The 18,318-nt window shown below is 45.7% G+C and overlaps 1 protein-coding gene and 1 long non-coding RNA gene across 6 annotated transcripts in view; one reads left to right on the forward strand and one right to left on the reverse strand.

Moving 5' to 3' along the window:
* Nep3 (Neprilysin 3) overlaps window positions 1-18,318 on the reverse strand; it is a 97,883-nt gene that overhangs the window by 70,104 nt on the left and 9,461 nt on the right. The window contains exons 1-2 of one of the 5 annotated variants that reach the window (XM_045736058.2): window positions 11,289-11,310; window positions 4,576-5,059 (exon numbers count right to left, since the gene is read on the reverse strand). The exons of 2 other annotated variants lie outside the window; for them this stretch is intronic. In XM_045736058.2, the coding sequence (XP_045592014.1) occupies window positions 4,576-4,599 (24 nt within the window). In that variant the 5' untranslated portion in view covers window positions 4,600-5,059; window positions 11,289-11,310. Of the gene's footprint in view, window positions 1-4,575; window positions 6,062-10,395; window positions 10,417-11,288; window positions 11,311-18,318 lie in introns of those variants that run through there. 2 more of the 5 variants (XM_069307557.1, XM_045736063.2) reach the window with 2 other exon arrangements.
* LOC138353981 (uncharacterized) lies at window positions 1,847-16,246 on the forward strand. Its single transcript, XR_011223359.1, has 3 exons — window positions 1,847-2,042; window positions 6,385-6,561; window positions 14,644-16,246. It is a non-coding gene; the product is annotated as an uncharacterized lncRNA (long non-coding RNA).

Raw genomic sequence — 18,318 nt, forward strand, 5'->3', positions numbered from 1 at the left:
ATTGCGACATTGCAGATTAAATTAACTCTGTTGCTATCAGGCGTCAGGCGGTCCTGGCCGGGATGAAGCAGTTACAGCGTGAAGCTGCCGGGATGAAGCAGTTACAGCGTGAAGCTGCCGGGATGAAGCAGTTACAGCGTGAAGCTGCCGGGATGAAGCACTTACAGCGTGAAGCTACCGGGATGAAGCAGTTACAGCGTGAAGCTGCCGGGATGAACCAGTTACAGCGTGAAGCTGCCGGGATGAAGCACTTACAGCGTGAAGCTACCGGGATGAAGCAGTTACAGCGTGAAGCTGCCGGGATGAACCAGTTACAGCGTGAAGCTGCCGGGATGAAGCAGTTACAGCGTAAAGCTGCCGGGATGAAGCAGTTACAGCGTGAAGCTCCCGGGATGAAGCAGATGAACCCCAAGGACCGCTGCTCACTCTAGTGTGTTTACAAGTGAGACCACAACATGGCCCAGCACCGTCCACCATCATGGTCCAGTACCATAGACCACCATGGTCCAGTACCGTAGACCATCATGGTCCAGTACCGTAGACCACCATGGCCCAGCACCGTCCACCATCATGGTCCAGTACCGCCCACCACCATGGCCCAGCACCGTCCACCACCAGCTCGCCCTTTGCTATTATCTCATACCACATCATTGGGATTTTTATTCGAACCTTGGCTTCAGTTCTCAATGGGAAGAATGGAAAGGAAAATATCTACGGCGATTACAACGCGCACCCAATTCTTGAAGGGTTGGCGAGCGACTACGATTTTTCTGTCGATAATGTTACCGAGGATGAACAAGAACAGGGGTAGGGCAGAGCAACTGTGGAACACAACTCTTTGACAGTGAGAGGAAGAACAGTCGTAAGGTTGACAGAACACTTAACAAAGAAAACAAATAGTGGAGAAGAGAGATATGGACTTCGGGAATAGCTAAAAGAAACTCAGCTTTATGTTGCTCCCAAGGGCAATATCAAAGATCCAAAACGAAGGGAAGACAATCGACTTGAGAATGGTCCAGGACGGACCGAAACGTCGTCGTCCCTTCACCTTCTAGTGTGTGGTCTGGTCAACATACTTTGCCACGTTATTGTGACTCGTCGCCTGCACGAAGAAGGGAAGGGTGAAGTGAACGGGAGGGGCGGAAGAAGTGAGGGAAGGGAAGGAAGAGAGGGAAGGGAAGATACCTATCTCTACCACCTGTACCCAGTCACCCCCATCACCATTGGGCCCAGGGAGTCAAGAGCCCCCAAGATATCGCAGGATCTAAGGGACCTACTGGAGCAGGAGCCGGGGAGGGGACTCCAGGCACACTGAAGACTTGGGGCCCGCAAGGGGTCGGTCGTTCTTCGCAAGGTTCATATGTTTCAGTTAAAGGACCTAACAGATTATATATCAATTTTGACTAGTACAAAATGTCCTCCTTCTATCCCTAACAATTATGTTAACGAACTAAGACCACTTTTTCTCGCAGAACTGCTGTCTCTAACGCTACGTATGTAGCGCAAATAGTGCGCTGTGTCTGATGTGTGTGTGTGTGTGTGTGTGTGTGTGTGTGTGTGTGTGTGTGTGTGTGTGTGTGTGTGTGTGTGTACTCACTTAGTTGTACTTGCGGGGATTGAGCTTTAGCTCTTTGGTCCCGCCTCTCAACCGTCAATCAACAGGTGTACAGGTTCCTGAGCCTACTGGGCTCTATCATATCTACACTTGAAACACAAATATTTCTGTGGCCCATTTGGACACTCAGTTTCCACCTGTGTTCCCTAGTGCATGTGCCCCACACGCATTAGGGGAATCGTGGATGTGAAGATAACCTGTTTCGTGGGATATATTCTCACACCCACGATCACTAACGGAACACATCTTCCCTACGTCATCATCCTTCAGTTATAAAATGGCATTACAAAGGAAAATTGGTTCACTCAGGAGTGAATAACTTTGGATATAATGAAGCACAGGATTGACCAGAGGAACAGGAGGCGCCTTTGGAAGGCTGGAATCTTCCAATGTAACGTTATATCAACAAAAACAAGAGTTCAAAATGGTAAGCATTTTCAAAATGAGTCACATGTGGACAAGGAAACGGACAGAATGTACGAGTGCTTCTCAAAATAGAATTATCACCCGAGGGAGCCGTGAGTGTTCAACGCTTGTCGTTAACGAAGATGTGTTTGCCGGCGAGGACAGTCTTAGCAAGGTCCCTCGCACAGATATAAAGAGAACGATTGTCTGCATAATTCCTCGCTTCACAACCTTCCCCCTCCCCCACCCCTCATTATAAAACTCTCCGCCTAGCTAAACACGCCCCTTCCCTCTCCACGGTCACTATACATCCCTTTTTCACACGGCCCCTCCCCGCTTACACCCCCCAGAGGTCACGACCTCTCCGTAGGGTGCAGTCGCACCTCCACAGATCTCCAGTAACAGCTAATGATACTGGTAATGGCTCCAAAGGGCCACCACATACGGGCTATTCATGCCCGTGCCACCTTTTAGGTGGCATAATCTTCATCAATCTTACACCCCCGTCTTCATTATACCACCCCTTCTACAATGTCCCTCTCCGTTCTACAATCCTAAATGCACGTCTCACACCGACAGCTGACAGGTGTAGTGTGTTTTCAGAGTGTGCTGGTATGTCGTTTTGCCCCTCTGTCTAATATTAGTACGTTGCTCGCCCTATATCCATCTCCCTCACTCATCTTCACCCCTTCCGTTACTCACCTGTCCTCTTCACAAGTCATTTTTCTTCCAACCATTCTCTCTCTGGCTTACCCTCACCATGAACCTCCTTCAGTGTTTTGAATCTTTCTCCCTCTCTCCCTCTCCCTCTCTCGTCTTTATTCCTCTTCAATAATTAATAACCTCGCAAACCTCCACTCTTATCTCCTCCCTGACTCACCACCTCTCTCATCTCTCTTACCTCTTATTCCCTCACACTCTCTCCATCACAATATTCATAATTCCCCCTCAGCCAGCACACAGCTGTCTCCTCCACACACACACGCCCATTGTTACAGCACTAGGCTGCGCTCACCTTCCTGGTGGTGCTGCTGCTACTTCACTCCCACACTCTGGCCCCTTCTTCCTCCCTCTTAGTACTCTCTGCCTCTCCCTCCCCTCCTCCACCTGCCCAACTCTCCACTAGCACACCCCTTACCTTGAGGTTACCTTGAGATGCTTCCGGGGCTTAGCGTCCCCGCGGCCCGGTCGTCGACCAGGCCTCCAAACCGTGCAACCTAAACTCATTTTACTAGTGGCGGTGATCGTCGCATACACTCATCAACTGTACATATGCTGTCAAAGGTGTTTGTATTTATCCACGGTGTTGGTCGAGGGCCTACATGCTGGAGGACGAGCCAAAATGAGGACCATATTAAATCCAACATCATTTAAGTGTTTGAGCGACTGAACATCGTCAAGGCATTCATAACCTATAGCCTAGCAACTTTGGCTATTTATATGCAAGAAAATATGCACTGCTAAGTGTCCCCAGGACACTTGCACTTCAGGGAACTTTTACCTGGGCAAGAAGAAAAATAACACGATAAATATCACTATAACGTAATACTACAGTGAACGTGTTGCCTGGCAAACTATGTTAAACAGCAATTACTGTTGCAATTAACTGTGCTCCAAGAAGACAAGGGCGAGGGCACCACCACAGGTTTTATATATATATATATATATATATATATATATATATATATATATATATATATATATATATATATATATATATATATATATATATATATATATACATATATACATATATACATATATTATATATATTATATATATATATATATATTTATATATATATATATATTATTATATGGTAATAATCACTCATTTGCTATTGATAAAAGTTGAGTGGCTCCTGGCATGGCCGCCCTGCACGTTCACACACTGGGTGGTGAAGATTAAGCCACCCAAGAGGTGGCATTGGCATGAATAGCCCGTAAATAAGCCCCCGTGTATGTGCAAGACTTTTATACCTTATGCAGTTCCCTAATACAGTCCTTCACATCATGGGATGCGCATTCGAATCATATTTATGTATATGTACAGCCAAAGGGTAAGTTACAGATCAAGTAACACAGATGAGTGAGCAGGTGGAATAAGGACCACAGTCACGGACCATGGCCAAGGACCAGCAAAAAGATGCCGGTCACGGTCAAGGACCATGGTCAAAGGCCATGATCTGTCACCACGGTCACAGATCACGCCCAAGGACCCTGGTCACGGACCACGGTCAAGGGTAACAGCCAAGGGCCGTTAGTCAAGTAAAACATCAAAGACACGCCCCGAAAACGCTCTCGTCCCCCTCCCCCCCTGCAGCATGTCCCCCCTCCCACCCCGCAGAATTCCCCCCTCCCACCCTGCAGAATGTCCCCCCCCCCCCCTCCCCCCTGCAGCATGTCCCCCCTCCCACCCTGCAGAATGTCAACTGTAACATAAAACAAGGGACATTATAGACCAAGTTGCACTAAAATGATTGCTAACTATTCTTTCCAAGTATCACCTGTGTCTATTTCATGTGTGGCCAGGAACATTTGGGTTGGATACCTCACCTGGAGTTTGATATACGAGGCCATTTCTTCTACCGGAGGTGGGAGGTGGTGGCCAAGGTGGTGATGATGGTGGTGGCCGGTGCTGTTGCTGCTACTGGTGTTGGTGGTGGTGGCAGTGGTTGTGATGGTATTGGTGTTGGTGGTGGTGATGGAGGTGGTGGTGGTGGTGGTGGTGGTGGTGGTGGTGATGCTTCAGCCTCCAGATCAATAATCACCAGGGGGACTCCTCACCACCCACCCAGTGTGTGTGTGTGCGTTTCATTCGTGACGTCACGGACTACGCAAGTATTGCGTCACGGGTGACGTCAAGGACAATGCACATGTGAGAGGTGCTCAAGGCTGGAAGAATATGGGCGGTGTCTTTACGAGTACCAGAAGTACTTGCGAGACCTCTATAGTGTTCCGTTCCTTAGTTACTCTGGCCAACATGTGACGATGAATGTCTTCCACCGGTATGAAGGTGTTTGTAAACACATCTGTTTCGCTGTTCCAAATGTTCTCTCAACATATATATTTAATTTCGTATAAGGTACACTACAAAGAGCTGTTAAACTATCAATTACCTCTCCTGGTAAACTCTTCCACATGTTAGGTACCCGGGGGCGGGGGAGGGGGAGGGAGCTAGATGGAATGGGGGTGGAAGGGAATGGCATGCTACATGGAGTGGGGGGAAGGGAATGGCATGCTACATGGAGTGGGGGGAGGGAATGGCATGCTACATGGAGTGGGGGGAAGGGAATGGCATGCTACATGGAGTGAGGGGAGGGAATGGCATGCTACATGGAGTGGGGGGGAAGGGAATGGCATGCTACAGGAAGAGTGAGAAGGAGCGACATACTTCAGGAAGAGGGGCAGGAGGAGAAGCGGCATGCTTTATGGAGAGAAGAGAGTTGAAGTGGCATGATGCAGGGAGAGGGGGGGAAAGGTGGAAGAGGCATGCTCCAGAGAGGGACTGCCACACTCCACATGGCGGGGGATGAAGAACCAGCAAGTACAGGGCTATGGGCCGTAGGGCGGCACCAGCCGGAGAGTGGCCAGCAGCACACACTGGGGCCCAGAGGAGACACCAAGAAAGGCGTCTATGTTGATTAATATTATATATTTATTATTGCAGCGCCATCTGACCTGCTCAAGCTTATAAACAGGAACTGCGCTCTTGGTGTCCACGGAGAGTGGAGTGGGGCTTATTACTTGTGGTTTCGACTTTTTTTTTATATAATTTCTCCTACACATTAAAATACTTATATAGAGAAACGTTAATTAAGCATGTTCATCTGTGTGCTGTTCGTTGTTTATTCTGAGATCACTATACGTGTGGGATAGAAGATAATCCACAAATAAAACTCAATAATTTACTTACAAAAGAAAAAATATATTAGTTTTGGCTGAAATCATTCACTATTATTATTAGGATCATTTGATAAAAACCTACACTTATGTATTTGTGTATTTTATGTAAAGATTTACACCAAGTGTTTCGCACTCTCCTGAGTGTTTTATCAAAGTCTGAGTGTGTGATTAGGACCAGACTTACATCTTAACGGCTAATACCGGTATTATTAATTATTTGGTAATGAACCGTTGAGATATAAGTCTCGTCCTAACCACACACTCAGACCTTGGTAAAGCACTCAGGAGAGTGCGAAAGACCTGGAGTAAATCTTTACATAAAATACACAAATAGACAAGTGTGGGTTGTTATCATGTTATTATGTCTGCGAGAAGACGTTGCCACTACTTATTGTCATCTTTATCCACGAAATATACAATTTTGCCTAATGTGAGTAATTCAAGTTGGTCTTATTACAGTGAGGTGCTGCTGGTATTCCCTGCCACACGCAGCCAGAGGATCACACACAAGACAACAGGTCTAAATTGTAGTGAAGTTAGTCAAAATCTTGGTTCAGGGAAATGTGTGTGGCGACCAGGCGGCCTCCCGGGCCGCGGCAAGCACTTCTCACCATCACTATACCACAAATACCGCTGGTAAGGAACTTGTACTGCGAGCGACCTTACGATCACGGTCATAGGGCTCATGAACAAGGTAAGCAAGTAAGTGGTTTGTAAGATGGGTGAGCTTACGGCGAGCATATCTATTGGAGAAATATGGTTTCAACCAAGGGGGGAATTACCCCAAGGGAGGGGGGTTGGGAATTGGGATCAGACTCACTCTTGAATTATTGATATTTCTACAATCTACAGTTCTACAGAATGTATATAATCTATAGGTCATCACACTTTATTATATGTAACAGATTAAGCTAAAAATAAAGATTAAATATTTAACTTTTCACCTGTGGAAATATTCCATTTATAATATAATTGACTTTTTTGTTTTTGTGTTCAAAGATTTTCAGTGTGGTGAGGTACAGTTTCTTAAACCTTTGCTCTTAATGAATTCTTCGTTGTTCTGGTACAAGCCTCGTTGCATACTTCTGGGCCTTTTCCTAATTTGGTTATATGGTTCTTTGAGCGGCGGCTGGTCGACGCTAGAGCGGCACCCTCTAGAGTGGCTTCACGAACCTCGTGTACTCTGAAGGCCTTCCTCCAGGATCCTAGACGCTATATTTATGCTTGCCAGCTTCGCATATGCTACTGATGCTATCTCATCTATATGTACCTCGGGTACAGGCTATAGGTTATATGAACTCCCAGGTTCCTCTCTTTTACATCTTGTGTGTGTTTTGCTGCGTTATTGGTGTTGCCATGGCATAAAGTTGCCATGTAAGCTCCAGTAGGCTGACAGGCGAGGAATCACAATAACGTGGCTGAAGTATGCTGACCAGACCACACACTAGAAAGTGAAGGAACTACGACGTTTCGGTCCGTCCTGGACTATACTCAAGTCGATTGACAATCGACTTGAGAATGATCCAGGACGGACCGAAACGTCGTGGTCCCTTCACTTTCTAGTGTATGGTCTGGTCTCCAGTAGGCTTGGTACGTTGATAAGGCTCAAGAACGGTGTAACATTCACCTTGCTTCTCTGATTGTCGTCTTACTGTCTCACACTCGTTATTCTCCGTTTTACAGCAGTCATGATTCTCCCGCGTGCACTCCCTGTACATTGTCCTCCCTGTTGTCCTGTGTTGCGTGCAGCTGCTATATTGAACCACGGCCGCATTTGTTGGTTTGATTATCTTTCTCTGAGGATTGGTGTGTGTGTGTGTGTGTTTGTTTGCAATTTCTGCCTGTTGGATCAAGCTGTTAGCTCATGGACCCCGCCTTTCTAACAGTCAGTGTCTAATGTACTGACTCCAGACCTATTTTCCTATATCATACCTATTACATATATTTCTCTCTAACGCGCATACATCCCCATAATGCAGCCCGTAGCAACTGTAACTCACAGGTAATTATTTACTGCTAAGTGAACGCAGGCACCAACTTAAAAAATCTCTCCCCCATTTGGTTCTGCCTCGACCTGGAATCGAACCCGGAACCTTAGGACTACGACCCCAGAGCACTGTCAGCTCGGCTGCCAGGACCTGTGTGTGTATGTGTCTACTCACTTACATGTACTCACCTAGATGTGCCTGTAGGGTCGAGCTAGGCTCCTAGGTCCGCCTTCCAAACGTTCTTTGATTAATGCATTGCCTCATTTCTCACGGTTTTATCATATTTAAATTTAATATTTCTAATCAAATTAGCTTCAACGTGTTTTTCGTCTAACCTATTCCACTTACCGACAGCTCTAACACTGAAAACGTTCTTCCTGATGTCTCTTGTGTTATTTGCGTCTCTAGTTTTCATCTATGACCCCTCGTTCTGCTGTTCCTAGCTTTAAAAATTTTAATTTTTAAATTTTGTGTTTACTTTCTCAATTTCCTTTAGAATCTTATATGTTGTTATCATATCCCAACATCTCCTCTTTCCTCTAGTGTGGTAAGGTCCACTTCTCCCATTCTTTTCTCATACTTCAATCCCTTCAACCCAGGAAAGTCTCGTTGCATATCTTTGGACCTTTTCTAATTTCTCCTTGACCTTTTTCAGGTAAGGGTTCCATGCTGGGGCTGTATATTCAAGAATGCGTCTCGCCTTCGCCCTTATAAAGGCGAAGGCCCCTGTATAAGGGCCAAAGGGCCCTTATACAGGGCCCTTTGTCCAGGTGTCTGAGGGATACACAGACCTTGGCCAGTCTGCCATATGCAGCTGTTGTTATTCTGCTCGTGTGGGCTTCTGGCGTCAGATTTGGAATTACGTTCATTTCCGGGTCTTTCTCCTCCTCTGATTGAAGAATCTGTCTTCCATTCAACCAATACTACTGTACCAGCCTGATCTCGCGAGCGTTCCCAACGTAAAGAAGCATGTCGTTTCATGTAAAGAAAGAAATTGTCGTACTAAAGTGCCTTATCCTATCCTCCCGATGACCCACTAACAGAAAACGGGACAGTATGTAAATTTCGTGAGCCGCTACCATTTTCTAGAATGACAGTTTTTGGCCTTATGTAAAGTTTACTTCAAAATGCGACGTGTTAATGGGAGTACGGGTTGCTGTGCCGGTCTTGACACTTCTAATTCAAACTTCATAACCTTGCATTTGGCTGGGTTAAATTCTAACGGCCATTTTTTAGACCACTTCTGGAGTGTGTCCAAATTCGTTTGCAATGCATCACAATCTGTCCTGACTTTTCTCATTTTGCATGAAGCAGCCAATTTTCTGTCAGGTCGTTAGCGCGCGCGCGCGTGTGTGTGTGTGTGTGTGTGTGTGTACTCACCTATATGTACTCACCTATGTGTGTGTGTGTGTGTGTGTGTGTGTGTGTGTGTGTGTGTGTGTGTGTGTGTGTGTGTGTGTGTGTGTGTGTGTGTGTGTGTGTGTGTGTGTGTGTACATAAACACAGAGATAACATAAAATGGGCGTGACGAAGTTCCTAAACCTAAGTTAGCTGCGTACTATTTCCCCACTTAAAAGTTTTATATCTGTTTCAAAAGCTCGGTTGCAATACAGACACACACACACACACAAACACGTTAATCATTGTGAGGCTTCCGCTAATGGGAGCCCCTAATACATCTCCGGCACACAAAGAAAAATACTGTTACAAGATTTGAGTTTTTTTTATGAAATTTAAAGAAGGAATAATGCTTAATTTAAATTGTTTTTGCCCAGGAGACTACAAATAACCGAAATCAAATCTCTTTGATTTGGTCCAACGCGACAGAGGTGTTTACAACAACGCTCAATGATGAATACAATATAAACACGAGCAGACAAGTGACGAATATTCCTGTCGTTATTTACGAAGATTTTTCAGCCCAATGCGTAGTGGTTCTCACGGTTCTCAGATCAAGAACTGGCGCCTCCCACCCGTCGCGGAGTGGATGTTTGTGTTGAAGATAAGTCGAGGTACGTGGGTGTTGGCAGTTTGTGGTCCTCCTAAGGTTCTCCAACGTCAAGAAATTGTTCTAAAGTTCCCCCCTCACTTAGCCTATCAGAGAACCCAAAACGGGACAGTGTGGCATTTTCGCGAGCCGCGGCCATTTCTAGTACGACAGTTTTTGGCCTTAGGTAGAGTATACGTCAAACTGCGACGTACTTTTAGGACGCTGCTGCACCTTCAGTGGTGTGCAGCTCTGAGTGCTGGCTGGGTCGCTAGCCTTGTAACTCCGTCGCTCTTATTCCTACTTTTCTTTGTCTAAATTGTCATTTAGATATGACTTTTTATCCATTCCTGCCTGTTTTCTCTACTATTGCTTGATCAACATTATCTTATCACTTCGTATCAATAGTTAACCTATCCACAAGTCGAGGTCTTGAGGGGCCTGGGCGCCACGTCACCGCCACACCCTGCACCACGTCACCGCCACACCCCGCACCTCGTCACCGCCACACCCTGCACCTCGTCACCGCCACACCCTGCACCTCGTCACCGCCACACCCTGCACCTCGTCACCGCCACACCCCGCACCTCGTCACCGCCACACCCTGCACCTCGTCACCGCCACACCTTGCACCTCGTCACCGCCACACCCTGCACCTCGTCACCGCCACACCCTGCACCTCGTCACCGCCACACCCTGCACCTCGTCACCGCCACACCCTGCACCTCATCACCGCCACACCCCGCACCTCGTCACCGCCACACCCCGCACCTCGTCACCGCCACACCCCGCACCTCGTCACCGCCACACCCTGCACCTCGTCACCGCCACACCCTGCACCTGTCACCGCCACACCCCGCACCTCGTCACCGCCACACCCTGCACCTCGTCACCGCCACACCCTGCACCTCGTCACCGCCACACCCCGCACCTCGTCACCGCCACACCCCGCACCTCGTCACCGCCACACCCCGCACCTCGTCACCGCCACACCCCGCACCTCGTCACTGCCACACCCCGCACCTCGTCACCGCCACACCCTGCACCTCGTCACCGCCACACCCTGCACCTCGTCACCGCCACACCCTGCACCTCGTCACCGCCACACCCTGCACCTGTCACCGCCACACCCTGCACCTGTCACCGCCACACCCCGCACCTCGTCACCGCCACACCCTGCACCTCGTCACCGCCACACCCTGCACCTCGTCACCGCCACACCCTGCACCTCGTCACCGCCACACCCTGCACCTGTCACCGCCACACCCCGCACCTCGTCACCGCCACACCCTGCACCTCGTCACCGCCACACCCTGCACCTCGTCACCGCCACACCCCGCACCTCGTCACCGCCACACCCCGCACCTCGTCACCGCCACACCCCGCACCTCGTCACCGCCACACCCCGCACACAACAGTCCACAAGAACAACAACTACCCGCCCCTCCCCCACACTGCACTTCCCCGCGCACTTAGATCACTACCATGACAACGGCTGATAACGCACTTATCGCGATAAACACCACGAGACTGCCGTCACCCCGGCCGCCACAGCCTACCTACAAGGCAACCAACTTACCTTACGGTTAGGGGAGCCAGGAGAGGCTCCCCTAACCGTAGGAAAGCCTCGTAACCTAAGAGGTTACAAGGCGATCAACTTACCTTACGGTTAGGGGAGCCAGGAGAGGTGTCTCCCTATCATCTAAACTCAATGAGTTGATATAGATCTTTCTGTGTGCTGAGAGGATTACCTAGCAGCTAATTTTATTCTTAAAACTGTATAAAAATGAAAAAAAATAACAAAGCGCGGTAGGTCGGAGACGCATGCCCAAACCTGTCCATTTTTTCTTGTTTTTTCCTACCACAAACGTTGCCACACATTTACAATACTAACCAGTATATATAAATATATATATATATATATATATATATATATATATATATATATATATATATATATATAGCTCTGGCTCTTTGGTCCCGCCTCTCAACCGTCAATCAACAGGTGTACAGGTTCCTGAGCCTATTGGGCTCTATCATATCTACACTTGAAACTGTGTATGGAGTCAGCCTCCACCACATCACTGCCTAATGCATTCTATTTGTCAACCACTCTGACACACACTCTGTGTGTGTGTGTGTGTGTGTGTGTGTGTGTGTGTGTGTGTGTGTGTGTGTGTGTGTGTTTACTAGTTGTGTTTTTGCGGGGGTTGAGCTTTGCTCTTTCGGCCCGCCTCTCAACTGTCAATCAACTGTTTACTAACTACTTTTTTTTTCCCCACACCACACACACACACACCCCAGGAAGCAGCCCGTGACAGCTGACTAACTCCCAGGTACCTATTTACTGCTAGGTAACAGGGGCACTTAGGGTGAAAGAAACTTTGCCCATTTGTTTCTGCCTCGTACGGGAATCGAACCCGCGCCACAGAATTACGAGTCCTGCGCGCTATCCACCAGGCTACGAGGCCCCTGTGTGTGTGTGTGTGTGTGTGTGTGTGTGTGTGTGTGTGTGTGTGTGTGTGTGTGTGTGTGTGTGTGTGTGTGTGGTGGGAGGGTGGGAGGGTGGGAGAGAGGACTGGTGGAGATAGCGAGGACGAAGGTGGTGGGGTTTGATAACAAGCACATCGATCTCCTACCATTGTGTTATGTAAATATGGCCCCATTCCCGCAAACTGCGTGCTTGCTGCCTGGCCCTTTATGTGTGTGTGTGTGTGTGTTCTCACCTAGTTGTCCTGTGTGTGTGTGTGTGTACTCACCTAATTGTACTCACCTAATTGTGCTTGCGGGGGTTGAGCTTTGGTTCTTTGGTCCCGCCTCTCAACCGTCAATCAACTGGTGTACAGATTCCTGAGCCTACTGGGCTCTATCATATCTACATTTGAAACTGTGTATGGAGTCAGCCTCCACCACATCACTTCCTAGTGCATTCCATTTATTAACTACTCTGACACTGAAAAAATTCTTTCTAACGTCTGTGTGTGTGTGTGTGTGTGTGTGCGTGTGTGCGTGTGTGCGTGTGTGCGTGTGTGCGTGTGTGCGTGTGTGCGTGTGTGCGTGCGTGCGTGCGTGCGCGAGCGCGCGAGCGCTTACCTATCAGTGTCTACGCCTTGCACCTGTTGAGTTTCAGCTTAACTACTCTGACTTTCAAATTCTTTGTCGAATCGAGCCTTAAAGTTGTGGATGGAGGTGACTTCCACAACTTCCTCTTATACAGCATTCCACTTGTTATATTATTAATTAACTAACCGTACAGGGCACGAGTATTTTCGTACGTCCCTTCGGTTCATTTGCACGTCCAGCTTCCACCTGTGTCCTGCTTTCTCTCAAACTGAAGAGGCTGTCCTTGTCCACCTTATCTATCCCCTTCAGTATCTTGTATGTTGTAATCATATCCCCCTATGTTCCTTCTATCTTCTTGGCTTAACCCTCTTAGCTCTGGCATCAATATTGTTGCAAACCTCCGTACTTTTTCAGTTTTTGGCTTTATGTTTCACAAGGTGTTGATTCCATACCGGTGCTGCGTGTTCCAGCACTGGTCGAACAAATTTTACGTCGATTGTCTTGAAGGAGTCCTGATTCAGGGTCCTAAACGATGGTCTTATATTTGCCAGCTTCCCAAATGCCACCGGTGTTACCCGGTTTGTGTGTGCTTCTGGTGTTAGTATTTGAATTATATCCACTCCCAGTAAAATATGTGTTAAGGGGCAAGTAAGTAAATCAGCAGACTAACAGATGTTAGTCGAATGAGATTTGGTTACAAGTATCTCTGGCAGTTCGGCTTGTATAGGGATCTAGTTGAAGTTAAGTACAAAGTGTGTGGACAAAGACAGGGACACACACTCGAACATTATATCTTGGACTGTAGTAAAATTGAGCCATTTAGCGATAAATCTAAACTCACGTTGTATGAAATGGTAAACCATCTTATTATCAAGGATAAAATACCTGAAATCCTTGCACTGTATCAATATTTCGCTCCCAGTAGACAAACAACATATGAGATTAAGAAACAAGTAGTGTATTGTGAGGACTAATAACAAACAGCAGCTCTCTTATGCTCCGTAATATCTCCATTGCTCAAACAATTATGTATTAGCGATAAGACCCACCATTAATGTATAATGATTTAATGTAAATATATAGCTCTTAAAACAGAACATTCTCTGTAACTAGTTTACATTGTAATTATAAGGTGTGAAGGATATATGAAATGGTTAATGTAATGATCTCTGTTGAGGTCTGATAAAGACCTTTTGTGCCCTCTGTAATGGTTTTTGCGCTACCGCTCACAGGATGAGTATGGGGTGCACAATAAACTAGCCGCCTCCGGAAGCAACAATCAAAATCAAATCCCAGATCTTTCTCTCTTTCTGATTCCTGCAGCTGCCTTCCCTGTATGGTGTAGATGCCTTCTGGTCCTCTCTTTCACTGTCCAATCCTCATTACCTTACACTTGTTGGGATTGAATTAGAGTAACCATTTGTCTGACCACTCCTGGAGTTTCTCAAGGCCTTCCTGTAACTTTCTACAGCCCTCACCTGTTTTCACGTTCCTCATCAGCTTTGTATCATCTGCAAATATTGACATGTCTGAGCTCACTCCCTGGGGTAGGTCGCTCACATAAATTAGGAACAGAAGCGGTCCCAGGACAGAGCCTTGTGGGACCCCACTTGCTACATTCCTCCAGCTTGAAACCTCCACTCTGACAATTTTTTTTTTTTTTTGCTTTCTGTCCTTCAGATACTCCCTTACCCAGTCATCGCAGCCTAATTCTCCATCTGGTCATTCATGGGAAACAGTGTCCAATACCTTTTGACAGTCTTGAAAAATACACAGTGTGTGTATTTATTATTTGTATTTGCTATTTGTATCTGCCGAATCGAGCTATTAGCTCCTGGACCCCGCCTTTCTAACCAATTTCACAATGTATATCTGAAGTAGCTTGTAATATTAAATGGAATGTAATTTTTGCCAATAATAATAACTATTGTATAAAATTTGTGTGGATCCCATCCCATGTTGGAGTTGGAAAACATTACTTTGTAGATCGATTGGCCAATGAGGCTTGCAGGAAAGAAAACACTGATTATGACTTTGGACTATCTAATGCAATTATTAGAAACACAAATTAAAGAAATTAATTCCGATTTAGAAGAACTAAGAAATGCCCAGAGACCTGAAAGCCGCAGTATTAAAAGTTATGACAAATTTTGTAATAATAGGTATTTGTATGGTCAGCACAGTAACCGAACCAGGCAATGTGATGCAGTCATTGCGGTAATTCGTCTTGGCTATAGACACATCTGGCAGGTTAGTGAGGCTGAGCCACTACCAGAATATTCAGATTGTAAACTCTGTGATAAACCTTTAATGCATTCACTAGAACACTATATTACTGAATGTGAAACCGTAAAAGATTTTAGACCTCCTGGCCTATTGGCCTATTGTACTACCCTATTGTGAAACTATTTCATTGAATCTGGTGTACTGGACGACATCCTAATAATTTATCCTAAATTTGCTTGTCCATTTTAAAGAATGCAGAACAATTTTATTTATACTACTTCTAAGCTGCATCACTTATGAACCCATCCCTGCCCTTGTGTGGCAGTGCACAATATAAAGTTGTTTTTATAACTTATAAACATTAAAACATTGATTGTAACCATGATACATATATATATATATATATATACATATATATATATATGTCGTACCTAATAGCCAGAACGCACTTCTCAGCCTACTATGCAAGGCCCGATTTGCCTAATAAGCCAAGTTTTCCTGAATTAATATATTTTCTCTAATTTTTTTCTTATGAAATGATAAAGCTACCCATTTCATTATGTTTGAGGTCAATTTTTTTTATTGGAGTCAAAATTAACGTAGATATATGACCGAACCTAACCAACCCTACCTAACCTAACCTATCATTATCGGTTAGGTTAGGTTAGGTAGCCGAGAAAGTTAGGTTAGGTTAGGTTAGGTAGGTTAGGTAATCGAATACACATTAATTCATGAAAACTTGGCTTATTAGGCAAATTTGGCCTTGCATAGTAGGCTGAGAAGTGCGTTCTGGCTACTAGGTACGACATATATATATATATATATATATATATATATATATATATATATATATATATATATATATATATATATATATATATAATGTGCTTCAGCCTACAGCTTAGACCTATTGTCTTGTGTATGACCCTCTGTCCTGCGTGACAGTGAATACCAGCATTATCCCCACTTTAATAAGGCTTAATTGAAATCCTCAGATTAGGCAAAATTGTAATTAATTTTGTCAATAAAGATGTTAATAATAAAATATTATATCTACTACATATATTTCTCTTACACACACACACACATCCCCAGGAAGAAGCCCGTAGCACCTAACTCACAGGTACCTATTTGGTACCTATTTACTGCTAGGTGAACAGTTGCACCAGGGTGAAAGAAACTCTCCCCATTTTGTTTCTGTCTCTGTCGGTGATCGAACCCGGGCCTTTAGGACTATGACCCCAGAGCGCTGTCCACTCAGCCGCGAGGCCCCGCGTGTGTGATCATTACCCCTCTGCCCCCACGCGGCCCCTGTGTGTGTGTGTGTGTGTGTGTGTGTGTGTTCAACAGGTAGTACTTGGAGGATCAAGAGTTAGTTCTTAAGACTCGACATGTTTGGCACGTGTACGCGTGAGAGTCTCCAGGCGCATATTGAGCCTGCAGGCTTGCTACTGGAAATCAATACTCGGTTCTTAAATTGATACATCTTTGGTGTCGTTAATTAGCTAATGAACACTCAACCTAAGTGATAAGTAATTGGTAAACTCGCGGGACGAAATCTATAAAACTAACAGGCAGCTGCCCACGTGTGATCTTTACTATTATAAATTTGAAACAGGAGAGAGAGAGAGAGAGAGAGAGAGAGAGAGAGAGAGAGAGAGAGAGAGAGAGAGAGAGAGAGAGAGAGAGAGAGAGAGACTCATCTTTAGTCTTGAACCGTTCTGGTTGGCCTGGTCAGAATTTCAGAGCATGTAACTCCGGCGTAATGTTTGTAGACTTACTGTTATATATGAGGCCAATATTGTTGAGGTTCCGCACCTGGAAAAACTTTGTGGACAACCAGAAGCTGGCACAGTAATACGAGGAGATTGGCCATCAGTGCCCTCATGGCTGACAATGTTTTCCTCAACAAAATCACTCTTATCGGCGATTATTCATTCCTATAGACTCTCATCTGGAACTTGTTTCAGTCAACATGTAAATACGTGTAAAATCAAGTCCACTGACCATATGAAGGCTGTGGCACTCCTGGTTCACCCTGTTCCTTACATAATAATTACTTTGCATTAACTGAAGTTTATTCCTATTGGATACAACTAATTAGCTCTCAAATGAGTATCTAGTGTCAGGCTTCAGATGATCTGATGTAGGCTAACGGCTCTTAGCGTGCAGCTTCACTGGGAACATCAATGACATTCTTAATGAACCCGTTCATTAAGAATGCCTGCAACCCGTTCTCGCATAGGTTATACCTATAATAGGTTAAGTAATAATTGTAATTACGAAGCAATAAGATGCCTATCTTAACATACTAAGAAGGTTAGGTAAGGTCGGTGTTTTCTATGAAGCTTTTCAAGGTAAACTAAAATATTCACAATAAATTAGTATGTCACATATGCACTTATTTAATAAGTCAGTATTGTCTGTACGAAAGTGCGAGAACGGGTTGCCAACCTTAGTTAAATGAAACAAAAAGACCAAGAAAGGGGAAATGTGAAGCAGTGTATGTTGTAAGTCATACTAAGGTAGCATCGGTACTGTTGTAATGCTCATCATTAAGACATCAAGATGCCTCTCGTGCTGCTATCACAACACGGGTATATTACCAGAGACACTCGACGCTCGTGATGCTCGGGGCCTGGCGATCGATAACTCTGGCGCGGCATTTGAGGGCGCACAGCTAAAGATGATGGTACGCAACAAGCCTAGGATGAGAGGTAGGGGCGGGGAGCGGGTTACAAGTGTGGCAGTAAGGAAGTAGATGATTAGAGACGGATGATGGCAAAGGGAAGGAGGAGGATGAGAGAGAACGAAGGGAAAGAAACATGAGTGGATGGGAGGTGTAACAGGAGAGGCGGGAAACGTCAGAGATGTTAATTGACCTTCAAGACCAAGGTTGTCTCCCTGTTTGTAAGCTTCTACGACATTCCTCCCGTTCTTTTCCTGTTATATTTCCTTCAAGATATTTACCAACAGTAAATTGCTAGTACTTAATAAGCCCATTCTATTGTTATACTGAAACCTAGTTGATGACCATGACCAGTGCTAAACAATTAATCTATAAGAGAGAATGTATGTACGTCTGTTCAAATTTAGAGACCACATGGTTGGGGCTAGCCTCACCCAAGT

This window comes from Procambarus clarkii, chromosome 6, assembly GCF_040958095.1.
Source record: "Procambarus clarkii isolate CNS0578487 chromosome 6, FALCON_Pclarkii_2.0, whole genome shotgun sequence".
Taxonomy (NCBI): Eukaryota; Metazoa; Arthropoda; class Malacostraca; order Decapoda; family Cambaridae; genus Procambarus; species Procambarus clarkii.